An 18,712-nucleotide genomic window follows, 5' to 3' on the forward strand; every position below is an offset into this window, starting at 1 on the left:
TTTATTATTGCAAAATTATAAACAAAAATAAATGGATTAAATAAATTGACCAAAGTTTATTACAAACGTTTGTCATTTATTTATGTCCCCGCTAGACGTGCGACGTTCATGTACGACTGATTAAAACTACATGAGTCAGAGCCTGCCCGTTAATCAGTCATTCACCATTTTCTACGCGAATGAGTCATGACTGACTCATGACATCATTGTTAAAAAGTTATGTTTCCATAGTCAGTCAGACTGCCTGTGAAACAGTCACCAGCTTTTATGCTAATGCAACATACAGTTTCATGACATCATAAGCAAGTTTTCATGATTCATGACTTCATGACATGATTGTTTCTTCGTAAGTAAGAAGTCAGGAATATTAAAAAACTCGCAAGTTAAAATGCTATTGCGCAATACGTTAATGTATAACTGACTGAAATACTTAATGACACAAATGAATTAACCGGTCAGAACAGATCATTACCTCTAATTGAATGAAAGTCAAATTACCCATCTGCAAGGTATACCTGTAAGCTTTTTAATAAAAAAAAATATACACACCTACACGTGATAATGAATGTAGAAATGTCGATAGAAACTTTGTTACATTCAGCAAGAGCAAGGAATCCTTTGGACTTGCTGGTGGTGAGGTTAGAAAGCGATTTAATGTGCTCCGCAACGGTAAGGACCCAAAATCACTCATTCCTCGTCCACTGTCGCACACCAAAAGTACATACCTGAAATATTTATAAAAAGTAATATTGTAAATTATGATAATATGTACATTAATTATTTTAAACCGCTCTTTCTTAATTATGACCATGCAAACTATAAGAGATACGGATAAAAACAACTAAAAGGCACCAATGAAATGACCTGAGCAAGGCCTGAAAAAAACGAACCATAAGTGCGAATGAGAAAGCATTCGGCACGCTTATATCTCTGCAAGATGCATTAGAGTAAGATAGAATTTCTACGGCTGAATTAAATGTCACCGGTAAATATTGATTTCAATGGTTACATTCATTTAAAAACTGCGAGCATGTGTTGTTGAAATTTATAAAGTTAGTGGTAATTATTTTTAGTTAAGTCGTTCAACGCTGCAACCGCACCTGACACGTAGCAATTAACATTAAATGTGGTAATTAACTGGTCAGCAGTGAACGAGTTATTAATTTAGTAGAAAATATGATTAGCTATGTTGTGTTTAAATTTGGTAGCCATACTGAGAACTAACATGGTGCTATAACGTTTTATAGTTAAGTTAATAACAATAAAATTGAGGTTCTACTGTGTGTTATACGCGAGAAACACGGCATCATTTTGTCGAACAATAGTCACTCTCTTTATATTATTACTCTGAGGACATGAGTAATGTTGATTCCTACTTTAAGTGGATTTGTTTTAAGAACCACCTATATGTATTATACTTTTTAACTTTATTATGGCATCATCAGGTTTATATTTAGTATATTGTATAGTTATTTAATCAAATTGGTAATCATAATAATGGTGTAAGTGTGGTGTGGTCAATGACATTATTAATGGACAACGCACTCAATACAGTAGCTAGCAAGTAAATTCACGCATAGGGACATTCGCACATGTATAGGTAGACATCACGCAATTGCCATTATGCGATATCACGCATCGGGAATTTATAGCAATATCACCTTTATTGTAATGGCGTTAGAACAGTGTTTCTAGTGTCAATGTTCATTTGTGCGAACCCGTTCGAACCGAACCATTCGGCAGACCCAACAAAACGCATCGGAAATTTATAGCAGTATCACCTTTATTGTAATGGCGTTAGAATAGATTATGCCATTCGTCAGACTCGACAAAAAAGTCAGTGTCATTTTTTTTTCCAGATGCTTCGTCCATATTAATGTCATTAGGTGTGGTAGATGAAATCATAAATTAATATTAAATGATCCATGATTGGACTTATCCAATCAAATCATCTGTTAAAATATTTATACTAGATCGTTTTGTATGGATGTTAAATTTCACTTTTTAATTTTCAATTTCACTACAAAACGATGATTGGAAAGTTTGAAAAAATACTTGCCCGGTAAGAATATCAAGGGCATTGTTGACAGCCATGTGCGAAGATGCATTCTGCACCTGGTAGAGAGCAGACACACAACCCTGAATGGGACACGTCGCCTTTAAAATGCTGAGATCCGAGCTAGTCATCATCAAAGTCTGACTGAATGCTTCGGATTCAGACGGTTCGGGAATGTACGGCCACCGGACCACTTTGTCGACTCCGCCGTACCAAGTTACTGTCCAATGTATTCGCAAGTAGCTGCTTAAAGATGGATCGCTCATTAGCCAATCTGTAGATGAAAAATACAGTTCACAAATTCAATCCATTTTATCATTCAAAGAAAGAGTTTGGACTATATAATAACTTGACAGAAACTCATGAATTTGTTCTATTACCATACATGATGACGATATTTTGACAATGTTTTTAGTGTGATGGGATTGGTAATCAGAGCTAAATGTATCTTTTGTATGGTGACGCATTGAAAAATTGTAGCTATAAAGTCTTAATCCATAATCACCGATCTTTAGCGGCTTTTTCATATTTTGTTACTATCATCATCATTTTTGGCACTACAATCCTTGGCAGATCTTAGCCTATTGCAAAAACTTTTTTCATCATGAACGATTAAGTGCCGCCGCCACTTGTTTTGGTCAAGCATCTTTAAATATCTCATGGCGCAGTCAGCCTCCTCAGTTTGAGCCGTCATGGTTTTCTCTTGTTCTTAGGTGACACATGTAAGTCCACATTACTGGTAACTCCTAAGTAATTATGTGTATGTGGCCGATACAGCGCAGTTTCTGCATTTTCATATGCCACATGATCTCGTCGCCCCCATAAAGTGTGTAAGTTCCTTATTGTACTTTGACGTCCACACGCTATTTAGTTTTGTTATTATTCAAGTGACTGTGTGAGATATCTTCTTACCTTTACTTTCTTGTCTTCTATGCGAGCTGTATTTTGAATGAGAACTACATTTAAAAGGTAGCTTCAGTCTGGTAACAATACAATGCGGCAATGACAATTCGCTGAAGACCTGTTCATCATTTGAAGGCACTTCGCAAGTATTGACAGTTACTTGCGCAAGTGACAGTAAGCACAACACTTGAGCAGCTGAAGTGGTGAAACTCTCATCATTCGGGAACAACAATAGTGCTGAGAACAAAAAATACATGTACTTCACATTTATCTTGAGGAAATCTTTTTTTTTTAAATTATGGTGGCTTTATTAATAATTTTATTGAATGTTTTCTACTAAAACATTATCAATCAAGTAGGCATCTTCTTCTCATACCACCCCCCATCGGAGGTCAGCCACCGACCTTCGCTCTATCACCCAATACCCGGAGCTGTATTCCTACTAACCACAAATGCGGTGTCGTCCTCTGCTACATTCTCCGTTGATCTTTCCTTAGATAACAAGTTAGGGAATTTTACCTTTGTCGTCTCGTAATATGGCTAAGGTAGGAATATTATTAATTGTCACTCTTTATTCAAACAGGTATATAAACACTCAACTAGGTTTCAATTTCTAGCTAGTAATTTTGTTACGAAATATCATACAAATCATTGTCATAATGTAAAATAAATGCCCATACCTCTGATTATATTAAGAAGAATGTCCTGTTGTTCTGAAGCCCAATTTCTAAAACTGGAACTGCTGTAACATAAGCTGTTTAAGATCGACACACAGCTCATTGCCGATTCTGGAAATGTTGTATACTCAAAAGAGGTAAGGGAAGCCCTGAAAAACAAATTCAAATATATATATTATTTTGAAAAAACACTTTCTGAGAGAGTATATTATAACCAATAGAAAAAATCTTTTTTGAAAAAAAGTAAGTCACCCCGACGGGGAATCGAACCCTGTATCTCCCGAGTATACGCCTCATCCGTCGCATTCATCCATTATGCTAAGGCGTGACATGCTAATAGCGACAAATTTTAACTATTGGTCAAAATTTTCTATTGGTTATAATATACTCTCTCAGAAAGTGTTTTTTCAAAATAATATATGTTCAATAATCAGAATGATATATTCTTAAATCTTGTGAATTATTCGTTGAATAAAAGAAATAGTTAATTATAAATTCAAATATATTTCAACACCCATAAGATAAGAGCATATTGATTTTTTTCATTATTATTCATGAGTATTTTTTTGGATAGAAATATTAGGTATATAAATAAATGTAATTTGGTTGTAAATATTGGTCTGTTACATTTCGAATTACCATTACCCACCAAGGATCAAAAAGTAAATAATTTATGGAAATATTCATTCCTAAGCCACTCACTTTGCTAAAACTTATGTCACCTATATTAATATAATAACGGTATGAAAGGAATATGTATGAATATGACATATTATATTTATGCACTTACTGTAAATAATGTGTAATAATTTTACGACCACCATTATCGAGGAATGTTTTGTGCAGTGTCGGTTGTTGTAGCATGACCGCCAATTGTGCAAGAGCAGATCTTCGAAAAGACGGATCGACTTCTGGTAAATTTGGTCTCTCTTCTGCTCTACTGCTTGTCTGTTTACTTGATGGTTGAGATAGAGTATTGATTTTCAGTACGTTTAAAACTTGCAGCATTGCGCCTTCCTATGAAAATAAAAGAAACCCAACTGTTGAAACGAAGCATTAAAAAGTGATCAAGAGACAAAAAATAAAATGAATAAAGACGTAATCATTGTATCAGACTTTTTTGAGAATAAGAAGAATTTAACATTCTTAAAGCTTGTGTCTATTCAATATTGAATATAAGTATAATGATGTCATAAGATAAATTTGGCTTAACCGACTAACGCCGTCTATGAAATCGTGTCAGTAACTTTTGTAAAATTTACTTTGATTTAATTACAAAGCCGGCCATTATAACTTGGCAATTATGGTAATACCTCATAGTGTGAATATGATATATAATTTGCATGCATCATAGGCAGGTCAATAGCTCAGAGAATAGAGCAGTCACCCGGACAGTGAAAAGATGTGAGGTTCGACTCCCACATGGCCAAACTTTTTTCATAGGATTTTTTATAATAATATGTATATTTTACGAGGTACATATTTCCAAATTATATATTTTCTATAATAATATAGGCATATTGTAATATAATCACTAACTTCATAAAATGATGGATCACCTATCTTGGTGACATTAAAATTCTTCGGAGTCAATTGTAGTGCAGAGCAAAGTAAATCTGGTCGGATGCAGTCTTGTTTTGGTAATAAGTTTTCCGAGCCTGCAAAAAAATAACAGCTTTAATAAAAATAAATAAATGCAAATATACTTTATTTTTTCAGGTTTATGAGATTGATTTCAGTTTTAAATATTTTAGTGTTACACAACCTCTACGATGTTTTTTATATATATAAATATTATAGCAATATGTTATATAACATTTCCAAACAATGACATACCTTCCAAACGACTTAGAAGTTTGACTAGATTATGAGATCCTTCCATTTGCGCAGTGAAACATTTTGTGAAGAGTAGTCTCACGTTTCCCCGAATCAAATCGACAAGCGGGATCAGCATGCATTGTCCAATTTTCACATCCAAAGTCTTAATTATTGATTTTCCTGTAATATACCTACAATTTATATCGTATTCGGTATTTTTTAAATAAAACAGGACTTTTAACAGTAGGGTAGATAATCGGTTACTTAACACTTCCAGCTTCCACCAATGTGGTATACTATAGTAGCCAAGCGTTACGAACTTCACACACCACATTGGCATATTTAGACACATACAAAATAAATTCTAAGTGCAATTTTTGTTTTAAAGATTTGTCACGATAAAATAAATACAACGTGTTTCATATTTTTTCACAGATGCCAGTCAATTTAGAAATTCGTTTTATTTGAATTAATTTACATATTGTTCACACTTTTACATACATATTTTTATCTGTGAAACTCTGCGGCACGTTTTGTGTTGTGTTTATATGACCTCTCACTCAGTCAGATATATAATTTTTTTAGTACAGTTACAAATGAGATTCCAAAGTGGCAGCAAATCAAGTGAGTCGCATCGTAAATAGTACTAATATGGTCAATTGAAGCGCCTAGTTTCAAACCCCACTAAAACAGTTTTTGAAAATTTTTGAGTTAGATATGTATTTAGATGGATATTTTTGTTACCTATTATAGATGGCCAAAGATTGAACTTTAAAAAACGCCAAAAACCGTCAATACGTATGATAAAAAATGAGGGCAAATTTCAAAACCCGCTAAAATGGTTGGGTGTGCTTTTCAAATACCCCTAAAATGGATAAGCCAAAATACTATTTACAATGTACGAATTAAATAATAAATACATAAAGTTCACAGATTTAAGGAATATGAGTTTTTCTCATTTTTCTCAAAACTACCTAAAATCGTTTTAGGGGTTTTGAAACTAGGCGCTTCAATTCTTCCTTATTTTTTTGAAATCTTTGGTGGTTTTGTGTATATGGTGGATATTACAGTAATAACTGTACTTGGTAGATTAGTGAAAATAGATGTTAAAAAATTGATTGAAACATAAAACGATTCAAAAGTTAGATAATTTATAATTTTACAATTAAAATTTTATAATTGTCAGTACAATAAATTCATGACATATAAAGGTGTTCCGTTGCACAGCTAAGGACGTAAGTCTAGTTGTAAGTCGAATTTAAAAAAACATAACAGTCAAGGTTGGTGGATGGAAAAGTCATATTATGGATGAATAATCGAGTAGCCGAGTATCAAAATAGGACATAAGCCATTTACAAAATTTTTCAAGAGAGTTGATGCTTTGTTTCGAATACACAGAAAAGCAATTTCAAAAATATTTTTTTTACTGAATAATGTTTGTGAGTAGGGAATCACACATCATACATTATTTTTCATATATTGATATTCTTACTACATAATTTAATTGTTTAAAAATGCTTATGTCCGCTTTTGATAAGATAACAGGCAATTGTCCGCTTTTGAAACCGATGAACCTGTAAGTGTCCATTTTGAAACAATGTTTTGACAAGGTCAGGGACCATAAGAGATAATAAAAGGTGGTTCAAGTTCAGTTTTTTTTTTTTTTTTTTTTTAAATGATATAAAGTAGGTAAAAATATAAAACAAGTTAATATTAAAGTAGCAATTCAATGATTGCATCATCATGATCCATTAATTATTATCAATTATGGTTTTGTACCACGGCGATGATCGCACTGTGAGTGTAAAACCAAGACATCTGCAAAAGACATATTTTGGATATATTAGGGTTTGAAGTCTTCGTTTTGTTAGGAGAAATAGAATTTCTAAAAAAAAAACCATAATATTTGGTTTATATCTACATTATATTGCATGTTCTTTGAGTTACTTCACTTTTACATTATCAAGTTCACGACTTTTGCAGTTATTTTGCATTTAATCTCGAAATTGAAAAATTTGCAGATGCCTTGGTTTTACACTCACGGTGCGACATTTTGGGTAAGTAGGGAAGCCTTTTGATGAATACCTAAAAAAGTAAAAAAAAAGCTATCAGTTTTAAGACGCATTCAAATAAAACCAAATATAAGATTCTAGTTTAAGGAGATTAGGTTTATGTCGGTATTATTTATACAAAAATAAGTAGATTTTTTTGCATTGCTTAATGTCTTTCATACCTATGTCGCAAATTAATTGAACCACCCTCGTTTACCGGACATGTCGGGTGAACAAAATGGTAAGGTTATAAAATCAAACTATAATACGACTTTCAACTAAGACAACACTTAAATTTTTAATCATATTCTTCAAAATAATTTATTAGTGTTATTTACATGAGAGTCGAGGTTCCAACTATCATATTTAACTAAGAAAACTTTATTGAAAAGATGAAAGTTTTGTATAAACATTATAAGTGAACAGACTTACTTTGACTTCTTTTCTTTTGCTCATTTCCACTCTTCAGGGTTGGCTGTCCGCTTGTGAGTATTAGTTATTTCTATATTAAGGTGTCTTAACCAATATTATCCTTCCAAAACTTCAGAAAATCGCAAATATCTTTATAAAACAGTCGGCGAACTATCACTTTCGGCGGTTCGCATCAAAAAACGGCCGCCATGGCACTTTTAGTGACGCTTATGTATGGTAAAACGTTTTGATAAATAGACAAGTAGTAAGTGTCCGCTTTTGAAACAAAGGACAAACTTTAACAAGTAAATTCTTGTAGTAACTGTCCCTTTTTGATACATTTATTTAGTTATTCAATAACATAAACAGGTATACCACCATAATCAACCAAAATATACTTTTTGGCAAAAGTGGCGTATGTCCGTCTTTGATACTAGACTACTCAATTTTTATTAAGTGAAGCATGCAAGCGGGTATTTTGTAAAAGCCCAAAGGAGAAAGAGAACAGAGGACTTTTCCTTCAATATGATAATAGTGTCGGGGCCAATGCTGGGTGTATCAGAATTCAGGACCGGGACAGGACAGGATTCAGGGTGGAGATAATAGTTTGGAATGTAATAGATACTTGAGGACGCGAGTTGCGGAACTAAAGATTTTGATCAGAGCTTATGTTCAAAAATAGTTTGACCTACCAAATATATCATCATGAGCAGCATATGCGTGCAAATATGGTAAAGCTGGAATCAAGGCTTCCAACAGAATCGACCACGTCTTATCTGACATTAATAGTTTTCCGCGTAGCAAATGCTGCAATATTTCACTAGCCAAGTATTTAATCTAAAATAAATCAAAAACACTTCATAAATTTCTCATTCTCAAATCATTTTTAAATAATTAATTTTGATTTTGACATTGCCAATTTTCTATGTACTTATCATTGAATGCAAATTAGTATCCATCAACTCTATTCAGACAGCACTCAAGTCTAAAATCAACAAAAATAGTGATAAAAATGGTATGACGTATTCCAAGAGAACCATCACGAGGTGTAAACTGTCAAAAGTAATGATTTTAACGGCATCCTTCGCAGCCCCGCTAACTAAAGTAATATTTTTTTTGACCATGTCCGATCCTACTAAGGTCATATAGGCCTCCACAGAGTGGAAGTTTGTAATAACAGATTTTTTTTTGTTTTTTACGAGAAATGTATGTTAGCCACTTGCTCAACCTATTAGGGACATATTCTGACTACAAACATAAATTGAAAAACAATGTGTATTTGCCAGAACCAGGTTTCGAACCTGGGGCCCACAACATTATAAGCCAAAGCGTCAAAAATAGAGGACAACAATTATTATAACTTGAGTTGTGGCGATTTGGAAAAATAATACTACTAGCGTTACTGTACTGCAGCCCTCAAGTTACAGTAATAGTTGTCATCCTACACGACCACGAGCTGTCAAATGTGATTGATTAAGTAAAGTATTTTCAACTAATTACAAAAACAATATACCTTTGTACAATATTTGTATGATATACAATGTAATACATACAAAGCAAATGTGACATAATATTATAAATGTGATATTATGTGACAGGGTGTTAACATGCAAATTAGATTTATCCACCTTGTATACAGAATTGATTCAGAAGTTATTCGAGTTATCTTGGATCAAGAAAAATATTGAAAAGAAGTTATGGAGTTACTTGTTGAAATAGAGCTGCGTAAAAGTATTGCCATTAAAACTCTACAAAACACAAGCACTTACCAAGTGGATTTCAATAAAATTATGTTCACTAAAGAAAACATTATAAAATGTGTCAATATTTTTTTTCAAATAATATAATAGGCAAGATCTACTAAATTCTTTTATTAAACTTCAAAAATAGGATCATTTAAATTTAAAAAAAAACAGAAAAAATATTATTCCAATATACATAAAAATATATACCTGTTCTACATCAGACGATAGACCATAACAGCATATTTCAATCAAAATCGGTGAATCCAGCAAAAAGTTAATAGACATTTCATTGTAGGTCGTTGAACTTTCTGCGGATTTGAGATTTCCACCGAGCACTTCGGATATTATGTCACTGATTTTGGAATAAGTCGAAACCCGCACCCAATCAGAGCTGTGAGCCAAAAGTGAAAGAGTAATCTCTCTTACATCTTTCATGAGCTTCTCATTCAACTTCCACTTGAATATCTTCATGGAAAACACGTTAAGAGCTTGAATAATGATATTTTCAGCAGACTGGAACTCCAAAGCGAGCAGTGATTCTTGGATAATACCGATAATTTTATATGAATCACAAAGAGTTCTATAGTTCTGAAGAATATTTATTGATGCATCGAAGCTTTTACAAATTTTTACAGCATTCTGATACATTTTGAGCTTTTCTTTATCCTCCAGAGTTTTATTTTCAAAGTTCTGTAAACGAATGTTTATCATTATATTGTTTGATTTTATTTAAATTTAATATGAAATACATATTTTATACAAAAGACTTTAACATTCTTTTTATTAAAAATACATGACTCAAAACAGCCTCGGAACCCCCAAGTGAAATTCAAATACACCATGTTTACTTGCCAGGAAAATGCTTTATCGATCAAAAGTCACACAGAGATCAGAGAGAAAATATATTTCTGAATAATGTTATTATAATAATTATTGCCATCAAACAAACTGTATTTTTTTTTTTTTGAATTTTGCAACATGAAACTAGATATTACATACCTACAAACTTATCTGAAGAATGGCCAAAAATGGAACTACGAACTACCATAAGACGCCATTTTGAAAATGTCATTCATTGAAAATGTCAGATTTTGTCCAGTTACGAATCTTCATTGGGTAGTTTTCGATAGTGGCTCCCCCATCCCATTCTTCAGATAAGTTTGTAGGTCTGTAACAAATTTCAATAGTAGACAATAATAGATCATAATACATGACATCAATAGACATTACACATTTAATGACAAACCATTGATGAAATATTTTCTAAACCCACTTACCTGTAATACTTCCATGAGTTTTTCATGTAACTTTGAATGTAGAATTGAACAGGAAACATCTGGCAAAGAATTGTTCAGATTTGAGCTGAATGTTGGAGGAATAAATGGAGCACAGTTACACCATTTTGCTAAGTAAATGCAAAAAGCAAGTAACCGGAGATATGTCACTCTGTATAGATCCTCAGTCATATCAGACATAATAAATGACAATCTATAAAAATAAAACAATACCCAAACAATTAGACCTCTTCAAAGCAATGCAAGATGGTTTATAAATAATTATTAAAGTAGTAGTGAAAAAATTTCAGCTTTACTAAAAGCGTATTAGGAAAATAATCAATTTTTGAAATCATCCAGTGTATTATTTGAATTTAAAAACCACATGGTTTCTCAACGAAGAAAATGAAAGAGAAGAATTAGGAACCCAAAAAGACCAATTTGGATATTTTCTATAATTGAATGCGTCCCTAAAAGGGGAAAACTGAATTCATCACCCGCTAGGGTCGATTCACTGCCGGATGAAGCTTCCACTCTTCTCGGACCACAGTATTTGTTGCCATTGATATCCACCGAACCTGGCGAGTTCGATGCGTGTGATTATGGGGTCGCCCTGTGGTCATTTAGTGCCCCTTGGCTAGCACTGTATGACTGCATTTTTCCAGTGATCGTCCACTCGCCGAGTGACACTCCGGCCCATTCTCATTTCATTACAAAACAATACTTTATTTTGAGATTTGTGATAAATTATGTAATATTAAATTAGTGAGTACCAGAAATAAATCAGCACCATTTTACCTATATCTATTGAGTACATCTCCACATGACCTAAGAAGTATCACTGTCTTCTGTATAATTTCTTGAATAAATTTATGTGGATGTCTCTTCTCTCTAATTGGATGTTTAACAGTTTTATGTAAAATCTTTGCCAGTTTAAAACACAGTGTGAGGGCAATGTTTATTTCTTTCTGGAAATTAAAGATTATTGTATATTATAATGGTACACTTTTTCATTATGTTTATCTTAATTTATGTTTCAGTTTTTATGTACATATTGATTTAGTCTTTTTCAATTACAGGAAATTCTGTATTTCTTATAGCATGCTTGTCCAACTTCAAGTAGGCCGTGATCTACCTACCACCCTTCCATTGTCATTCTTCAACTTGAACGAACGCATTATACATTATTTGGTTGAAAACACTCAGGCGGCGCTAAAAATTAAACAAAGCTTGTCTTTTATTATCACAAGGAAATATTCAATTTTCTATTCGACACTCATCGCACACATCGTCAAACTATTCTCCTAAGAACCTCTTGCATGACGGTAAGGGTAAATTATGCCTGAGCTTAAAGTCTTGGGATTTACATAATATTCTTTTTCTCTCACTCCTACAATGTGTGATGTAATTAATACAAATCAATTAATATGAGGTGGCAAAGAATTCCTCGTGGTTAATTTGAAAACGATATTTACAAAAGCTGGAAATAAAAATAGGAATGGTTAGTGCTTTCCTTTCAAAATCTCATTGAAATTATATTCAATTACAACTGAACATACATGTTTTCTACATTTTCATGACTTAATTTTTATGGACCTATGATGCCTGCCTTTATTGTATGTACAGGGCTAGTTAGTAGTTAGAGCTAGGACCCATGGCCCCGACAAGGGGGGGCGGGGGTCGACAGGGCTCTAGCCTGGGGGTACGACCAGTTAAGTGACATAACAGACAGCACAAATTTGCTCTAATAGTAAAAAAGTCGCCTGTGGCGCTATTTTACTTAAAAATATGTGACTGCAATTTGATGAGATATGATTGATAAAATTAAATGATAATTCACGCGTCGAATTTTGTTTTATAATAATGTGTGTTTTCTGACTAATAAAAATTGCTATTTATCCAATATAGTGAATGTTCGCATGTTACTTGGCTACAATAAAAGGCAATTGCGATTTCGAGTACCGACAACTCAATAATTTAAGTGGATTTATTGAAAAATGAAAAAAAATGCTAAAAGTACACAGAACACGCTTAATTATACCTCGCAGAACCATTGGGTTCCACGGAATATCATTTTGGGGAACTCTACTACAGAACATCAAACTGTTCTTAATCTTGGAGATGGGTAGGGGCCCCGCCAAACATCATGGCCTGGGGACCCGCTTCAGGATGTGGGGGCCATGGCGAGACCCGATTGGTGCGAGAGGTCCCTGTAAGCCTCGGTTATATTTCCCCCAAAAATGGTTAACAGCAGTTTACTTAAAAATGTATTTTTTTTAACAATTTACTGGATAATAGATACATAAATAACAGAGCGACTAAAACAAATAGAGATCTTATTTTTCTTGCCTTTTATAGGAAAAATCAGAAACATTTTTTTCAAATTTTAAATTCTTAGCTGTGTCATTAATTGTGCAAAATGTTTCCTATGACACAAGGCCCGATAGGGCCTAATCGGTCCAATCACACTAACTAAAACCAGGCCTATGTATGTACACACAAATCATGAATCTGATTCATATCTTTTAATTTTCATTAATTAGTACGTAAATATTTAAATTTGTCACAACTACAGATGACATTCACAAAATATCCTGTTAAAATAGGTAATAGATTCAGTAGTATGTACGTAAGAAGCCAATAATTACGATCTGACATTGATATGTGAATTAAAACATAACCATACCATAGAAAACATGACATCCTTTTTTTCAGTTTTGGAAACGAGTGATGTTCCTTGACCCAATGCGTTTATGACAGAATAAATGGCATTGAGACAAAATATCGGTAACGGGACTTGTTTTAAAGTATTATTCGGGTGACTGTAATTATTTCCGATCATCTTTTCTTTTTCAGTAGGAAGTAGATATTCTGGTAAACTTCTGTCAAAGTTGAGATGACCATCGTAATCCGTATCACTGTATTGAATTTTCTAAATATAAAATAAAAAAAATTATACATGTAGTAATTACAGTTTTGAATAAACAATATTATTATAAAAGCAATAAACAATATATCTAGTGGGGTGAAGGTGAAATGAATGAAATTGAAAAATGTGATCTCTAGCGATATCCTTGGGAAACTGTTCGTTTGATATCTCGAGACAGGCAAAAATGATGGCTAATTATTTGTCAATATGAAAATTTACATTAAAATTTTCAGTATGATGGAAGATTGAAAATGTACAAATTTTCTCATACTTCACAGTGTTTCCAGTAACTCCAGATTGCAGTCATACGACAATTCTAGCAATATATGTGGCATATATATACTGGTTGGTTTATAAGGCAAAAAAACTCCTCATAATTATCTTGACCCCCAAATGCTATTTATTTTTGTTATTATACATAGTTATACATACCTAGTTCATGTTTTTTTAATATTGAAGTCTTGATATTCATCACAACTTTATTTAATTTTAATGAAACAAATTATAAAATATTTTTTATAGTTATGTATAAAGAATAATTCACAAAATTTGAGAATGTAACAATCTATTTATTGAACATACCTAATTTTAAAACATCTACTAGAAAAAATGTATTTTTGAAAAAAATACGGCGCCCGACGGGACATGAATCTGTAACCACTGGATTTGCGCCAATGTGCTTTTATTCGTTGAATAAAAGAAATAGTTTATTAAGAATAGGTTTATATGTACATATATCTATACTATACAAAAATATAAAAAATTATTATGACAGTGTGGTGTTAGCTAGTAAGTGTTCGTGACACTATTGGTTGATTATCTCTAGTCTGCTGCGCGTTTCACTCAGAATGGAGTATGTAATTGAAATACAAGAGCGTAGAAAAGAAATGGAATTTCAGTATCAATTTGAGAATACTGCACAAAGTGATTTCTAAAAGGGTACCGACGGTAGATCTAGTGGGAGCGTGTAATTTTGACTGATAATAGCACATGTAACTTAATGTTTAAACGGCTAGATTAATTTATTCTTTTTACCATGTCTGATCCTAAAAAGATCATATGGGCCTCCGCAGAGTGGAGATTGTTTTAACAGATTTTTGTTTTTACGAGAAATGGATGTTAGCCATTTACTCAACTTATTAGGTCCATACTCTGGTCCAGATAACATGTGAATTTGCCAGACCAAGGATTCGAACTCGGGACCCACAACATTATAAGCAGACGTGGTAAACATTCGGCCATCGCGAGCGATTCATATTAAGCACTTACTTTGCAATGTCTGAGAGAAGGGTCATATAGCTGATTGATTCTTCTTTTCAACGCAATAGATAAAGACAGCAAAGACTCCAATGATAAAGTACATAACTCTGAATTGTTCACCATTCCAATGAATTCCTAAAAAAATCAATAAAATAATCAATGATAACCTTTTTTCAAGATATGTTCCAATTGAAAAAAATACTGAGAATTGTGACCCTAGGGTCAAGATTACTAACAAAAATGTGCCACAAAGTTATAGTATCCAATTAAATAAGTGAATTGATAATGAATGTGCACACATTCCAGACTTACTTTGATAATAGCAGGCCTGTTAAGAAATACTTCGGGTGGAAAATCTTTCAGCAGAATATCTATAAAAAACCTGCCGGAACGATTAACTGCCTGCCCGATTCGCAGAGAATCCTGTATCAGTGAAACGGTGTGCATGTCAGAATCACAAAGTTGACACCATGGCAAAAGATATATTTTCACACCATCTTCTGATCTGAAATATCAAAATGTCGTATTATTGGATACTCTTTTAACATAATACTGCAATCGTGACTGTTTATTATGAAGGGTAAATCTTCTTACAAATCAAATGATGAACTTTCTAAATTATTCCACATGTGTACTGATGAAGGGTTATTTATTCTGTAGGTTTCACTAACTTTTGAGTTACTTCTTCTCACATTTGGCTCACTCTCCGTAAGATCCACATCTATTACATCAGATCTGTAATGTTAAAACACAAATTATAGTGGAACCATGAATATGCACAGATGTGATTTATTTTCATACGCAGAAATTAGGCAGGGCTAATGTGATTATTGTACGGTTGATATTGTCGACTGCAGTTGCATCAATCCAATTATATCACTTTCTCTTACTCGGCACCCATCCGTCTATGTTTTGTTTTATGCCAAAACTATTGAACCTCACGGTAATGTGGTATGTTTATAGTCTAATTATGATAATCTATCTATGTAGTGGCAATAGTTAGATATAGAAATTTAAAAAAAAAATAGATATTATGTTGGTAAAATGTTGTCACTCACTCTAAGCTTACGGGCATATTTAGTCTGGGAATGCTCACGCATTGGTCATCCACGTCGATGACACCCGATCGCTCTACAAATTGAATAATATCATTCACCATCTTTAAATGCTGCAATGATACAATCTTTTTAATCTTGTTTAAATCTTCTAGAAATATTTTAACGCCAACGTGTTTTAGTAAAGTTCTGCCACAAGGTGCCTGAAAAGCATAATGAGCCATTATGAGTATGTAATCATATTTATCTGTGATGGACAAGTGGTATAGTGTTCGTTTACGAAGTTCGTATTCTAGATCTGGAAAATTCCCTTGTTGTTTTTCAATGTTAGCTTGGACCCAGGTTACAGACCCAACATGTTGAGCAGGTGGCTAATATCCATTTCTCATTAAAATAAAACTGTTTAAAAACCTCTTCGTGAAGCGCCCATGAACCATATTGGTTTGTGAAGCCACTGAGCAGAAGTGTTATTTAGTGACGAAAACAGTTTTACGGTAAAATATTTAGATTAAAAATTTTGGTGACAAAAATACATTGAAAAGGGTGTTAACCACAGAACAGAGTAATATATAAAAATGCAGAAGTCAGTCTCCATAAACCGAGACTAAAGTCAGTTTTGGTTTATGACAGTCAGGCCATAAAATGCAAGAAATACAAAGCCTGTTGGACATCTTTAAATATTACCGATATTTAATGCGCATTTTGTTTACATGAAAAACTTTAATGCAGACGAAAATACATGTATTCAAATTTATCCCATATTCTCCATACTCAAAAATCATACTATCTTACAGCGACACCCGGAAGGTAACCCACTTCCTTCATTTTTGTATTCCATGATCAGCGTTGTCGACTTAGCGTTATTCTTGCTAGATCTATCATTTTTCAATAGGCATCTAGCTTGCAAAAAATGCATCTAGCTTATGCCGTTTAATTTTAAGTTTAGTTAACAGCTTTAAATTTGCTGAAAATAAGCTAGACATTTAGTTTTATTTATTCAGATATTATTTATTAAAGGTATGTCGGTACTTGAGAAATAAAACAACACAATGAAACAATAGGAGCATTCTTGGCCTTATAGTGATACAATGGTATCAGATATTATAATTTAATGTGTGCTTAGGCATGTGGCATTGCATTGACGATTATCGGGGATTTCACTCACTGGTATTACCTAATTATTACTTATTGTTGGTTGTCAGGTTAATTTAACTATTTTTTGTCAATTTTGAAATTTCTGGAAAAATGTGGTGTGAATTTTTTGTACTTTTTTTTCGATATGCAAAAAAAAGGTATTGAAATTTTATTTTCTAAAAATCTACACAAAATAAGTAGGTACAGTGCGAAATCTTTATGGTGATAGGCGGCAGCTTGGAGAACTACATCCCCGGTCCTCTCGTTTTTTAGTACTTTCAATACTTCGAAATCGTAAACCATAGACAAGATACAACACGAGCGCCGCCGCCAGGTCTCACATTAAAGATTTCGCAGTCTAGGTACCTATATATTAGGTATGATAACTTTAGATATACATATTTTTGGTAAACTTCGGTTATGGGGAAGCCGGGCGGGAACTGCGTTAATTGACATAGCCGATTTTGACAAAATTCATGAATTCAAGAATGAAAACCTAACCTAACCTAAACTAACCCAACCTAACAAATAATCCAGTATATCGGCTATTTTCAAAATGTGTTTGCTGCTGGCTTCCCCATAACCGACTTGTACCATATTTTTTAACAAATATACTTTACCTTTAAAACAAACAATATTGTATCAAGGACTTGTTTGTGGTAATCCGGACTATCCAAATTAAACCAATTCACCAATAAATTAAGTAACTCTTTAGTCCTCACAAGTTCGTCGTCGAATGTGTACCCACACTTTAACTTGGTGAGTAAACCATTTAAAGCTCGCTCTCTTATTTCCTTAATGTTATGACCTGAAATATTAAATAATATCATATTATACCTACATACATTATCAATGGAAGGATTTTAGATTGATGTTTTATTGAATTACAGAAAATAAATATTATATGTACATACCTATTTTATAAAGGTGCACCGCTGTTATATAATTTTCAGACATATTTGCGTACTAGTGAACCTACATTAAATGAAATAATTAAAACATGTAGTATTTTTTTTCAAATTTTAAATTAACGTTAATGTCAAAATCAAAGTTTACAGTTTGTATCCATAGACAATTTAGTTTTGGTTTCGTTTCAGTGCTGCCATCTTAATCTACGCTGTCGAACATAGATAATAAGATATACTCGAAGGTGTCAAAAAGGTACCTATTAAAATTTTGAAAAGAACTGTACGCGGAATACTTTTTGTTTTGAATTTGATATGGCTTGAAAAGACTAATGAATGACATGGATTTTTGCAGACTTGTTCATATTATATTGGTAATAATATGCTCCATACAGCTAGAGATAGGTAGGTAAAGTAAAAAGAAAAAATGCATAATAAATAGGTCAAAATACTTTGACGTCCATAAATATGATTTATGTATTTTTACAGGCAAC

General features: G+C 32.9%; 1 protein-coding gene across 1 annotated transcript; it reads right to left on the reverse strand.

Moving 5' to 3' along the window:
- Positions 1–1,082: 1,082 nt before the first annotated feature.
- On the reverse strand, positions 1,083–18,391 carry LOC147064638 (rotatin-like). The gene is made up of 18 exons (XM_085957683.1): positions 18,228–18,391; positions 17,934–18,121; positions 16,183–16,382; positions 15,719–15,859; positions 15,437–15,629; positions 15,134–15,259; positions 13,622–13,867; positions 11,734–11,903; positions 10,939–11,149; positions 9,869–10,351; positions 8,609–8,753; positions 5,473–5,634; positions 5,176–5,294; positions 4,427–4,653; positions 3,640–3,785; positions 2,969–3,196; positions 2,056–2,330; positions 1,083–1,100 (listed from the first exon to the last, which is right to left on the reverse strand). Exons 1-18 carry the CDS (start codon positions 18,268–18,270, stop codon positions 1,083–1,085), a joined length of 3,321 nt encoding a protein of 1,106 aa, XP_085813809.1. The 5' UTR covers positions 18,271–18,391.
- Positions 18,392–18,712: the final 321 nt, after the last annotated feature.

Source organism: Rhyacophila brunnea, unplaced genomic scaffold (assembly GCF_057557595.1).
Source record: "Rhyacophila brunnea isolate RB1 unplaced genomic scaffold, BYU_Rbru_1.0 scaffold_7, whole genome shotgun sequence".
In the NCBI taxonomy this organism is placed as follows: domain Eukaryota; kingdom Metazoa; phylum Arthropoda; class Insecta; order Trichoptera; family Rhyacophilidae; genus Rhyacophila; species Rhyacophila brunnea.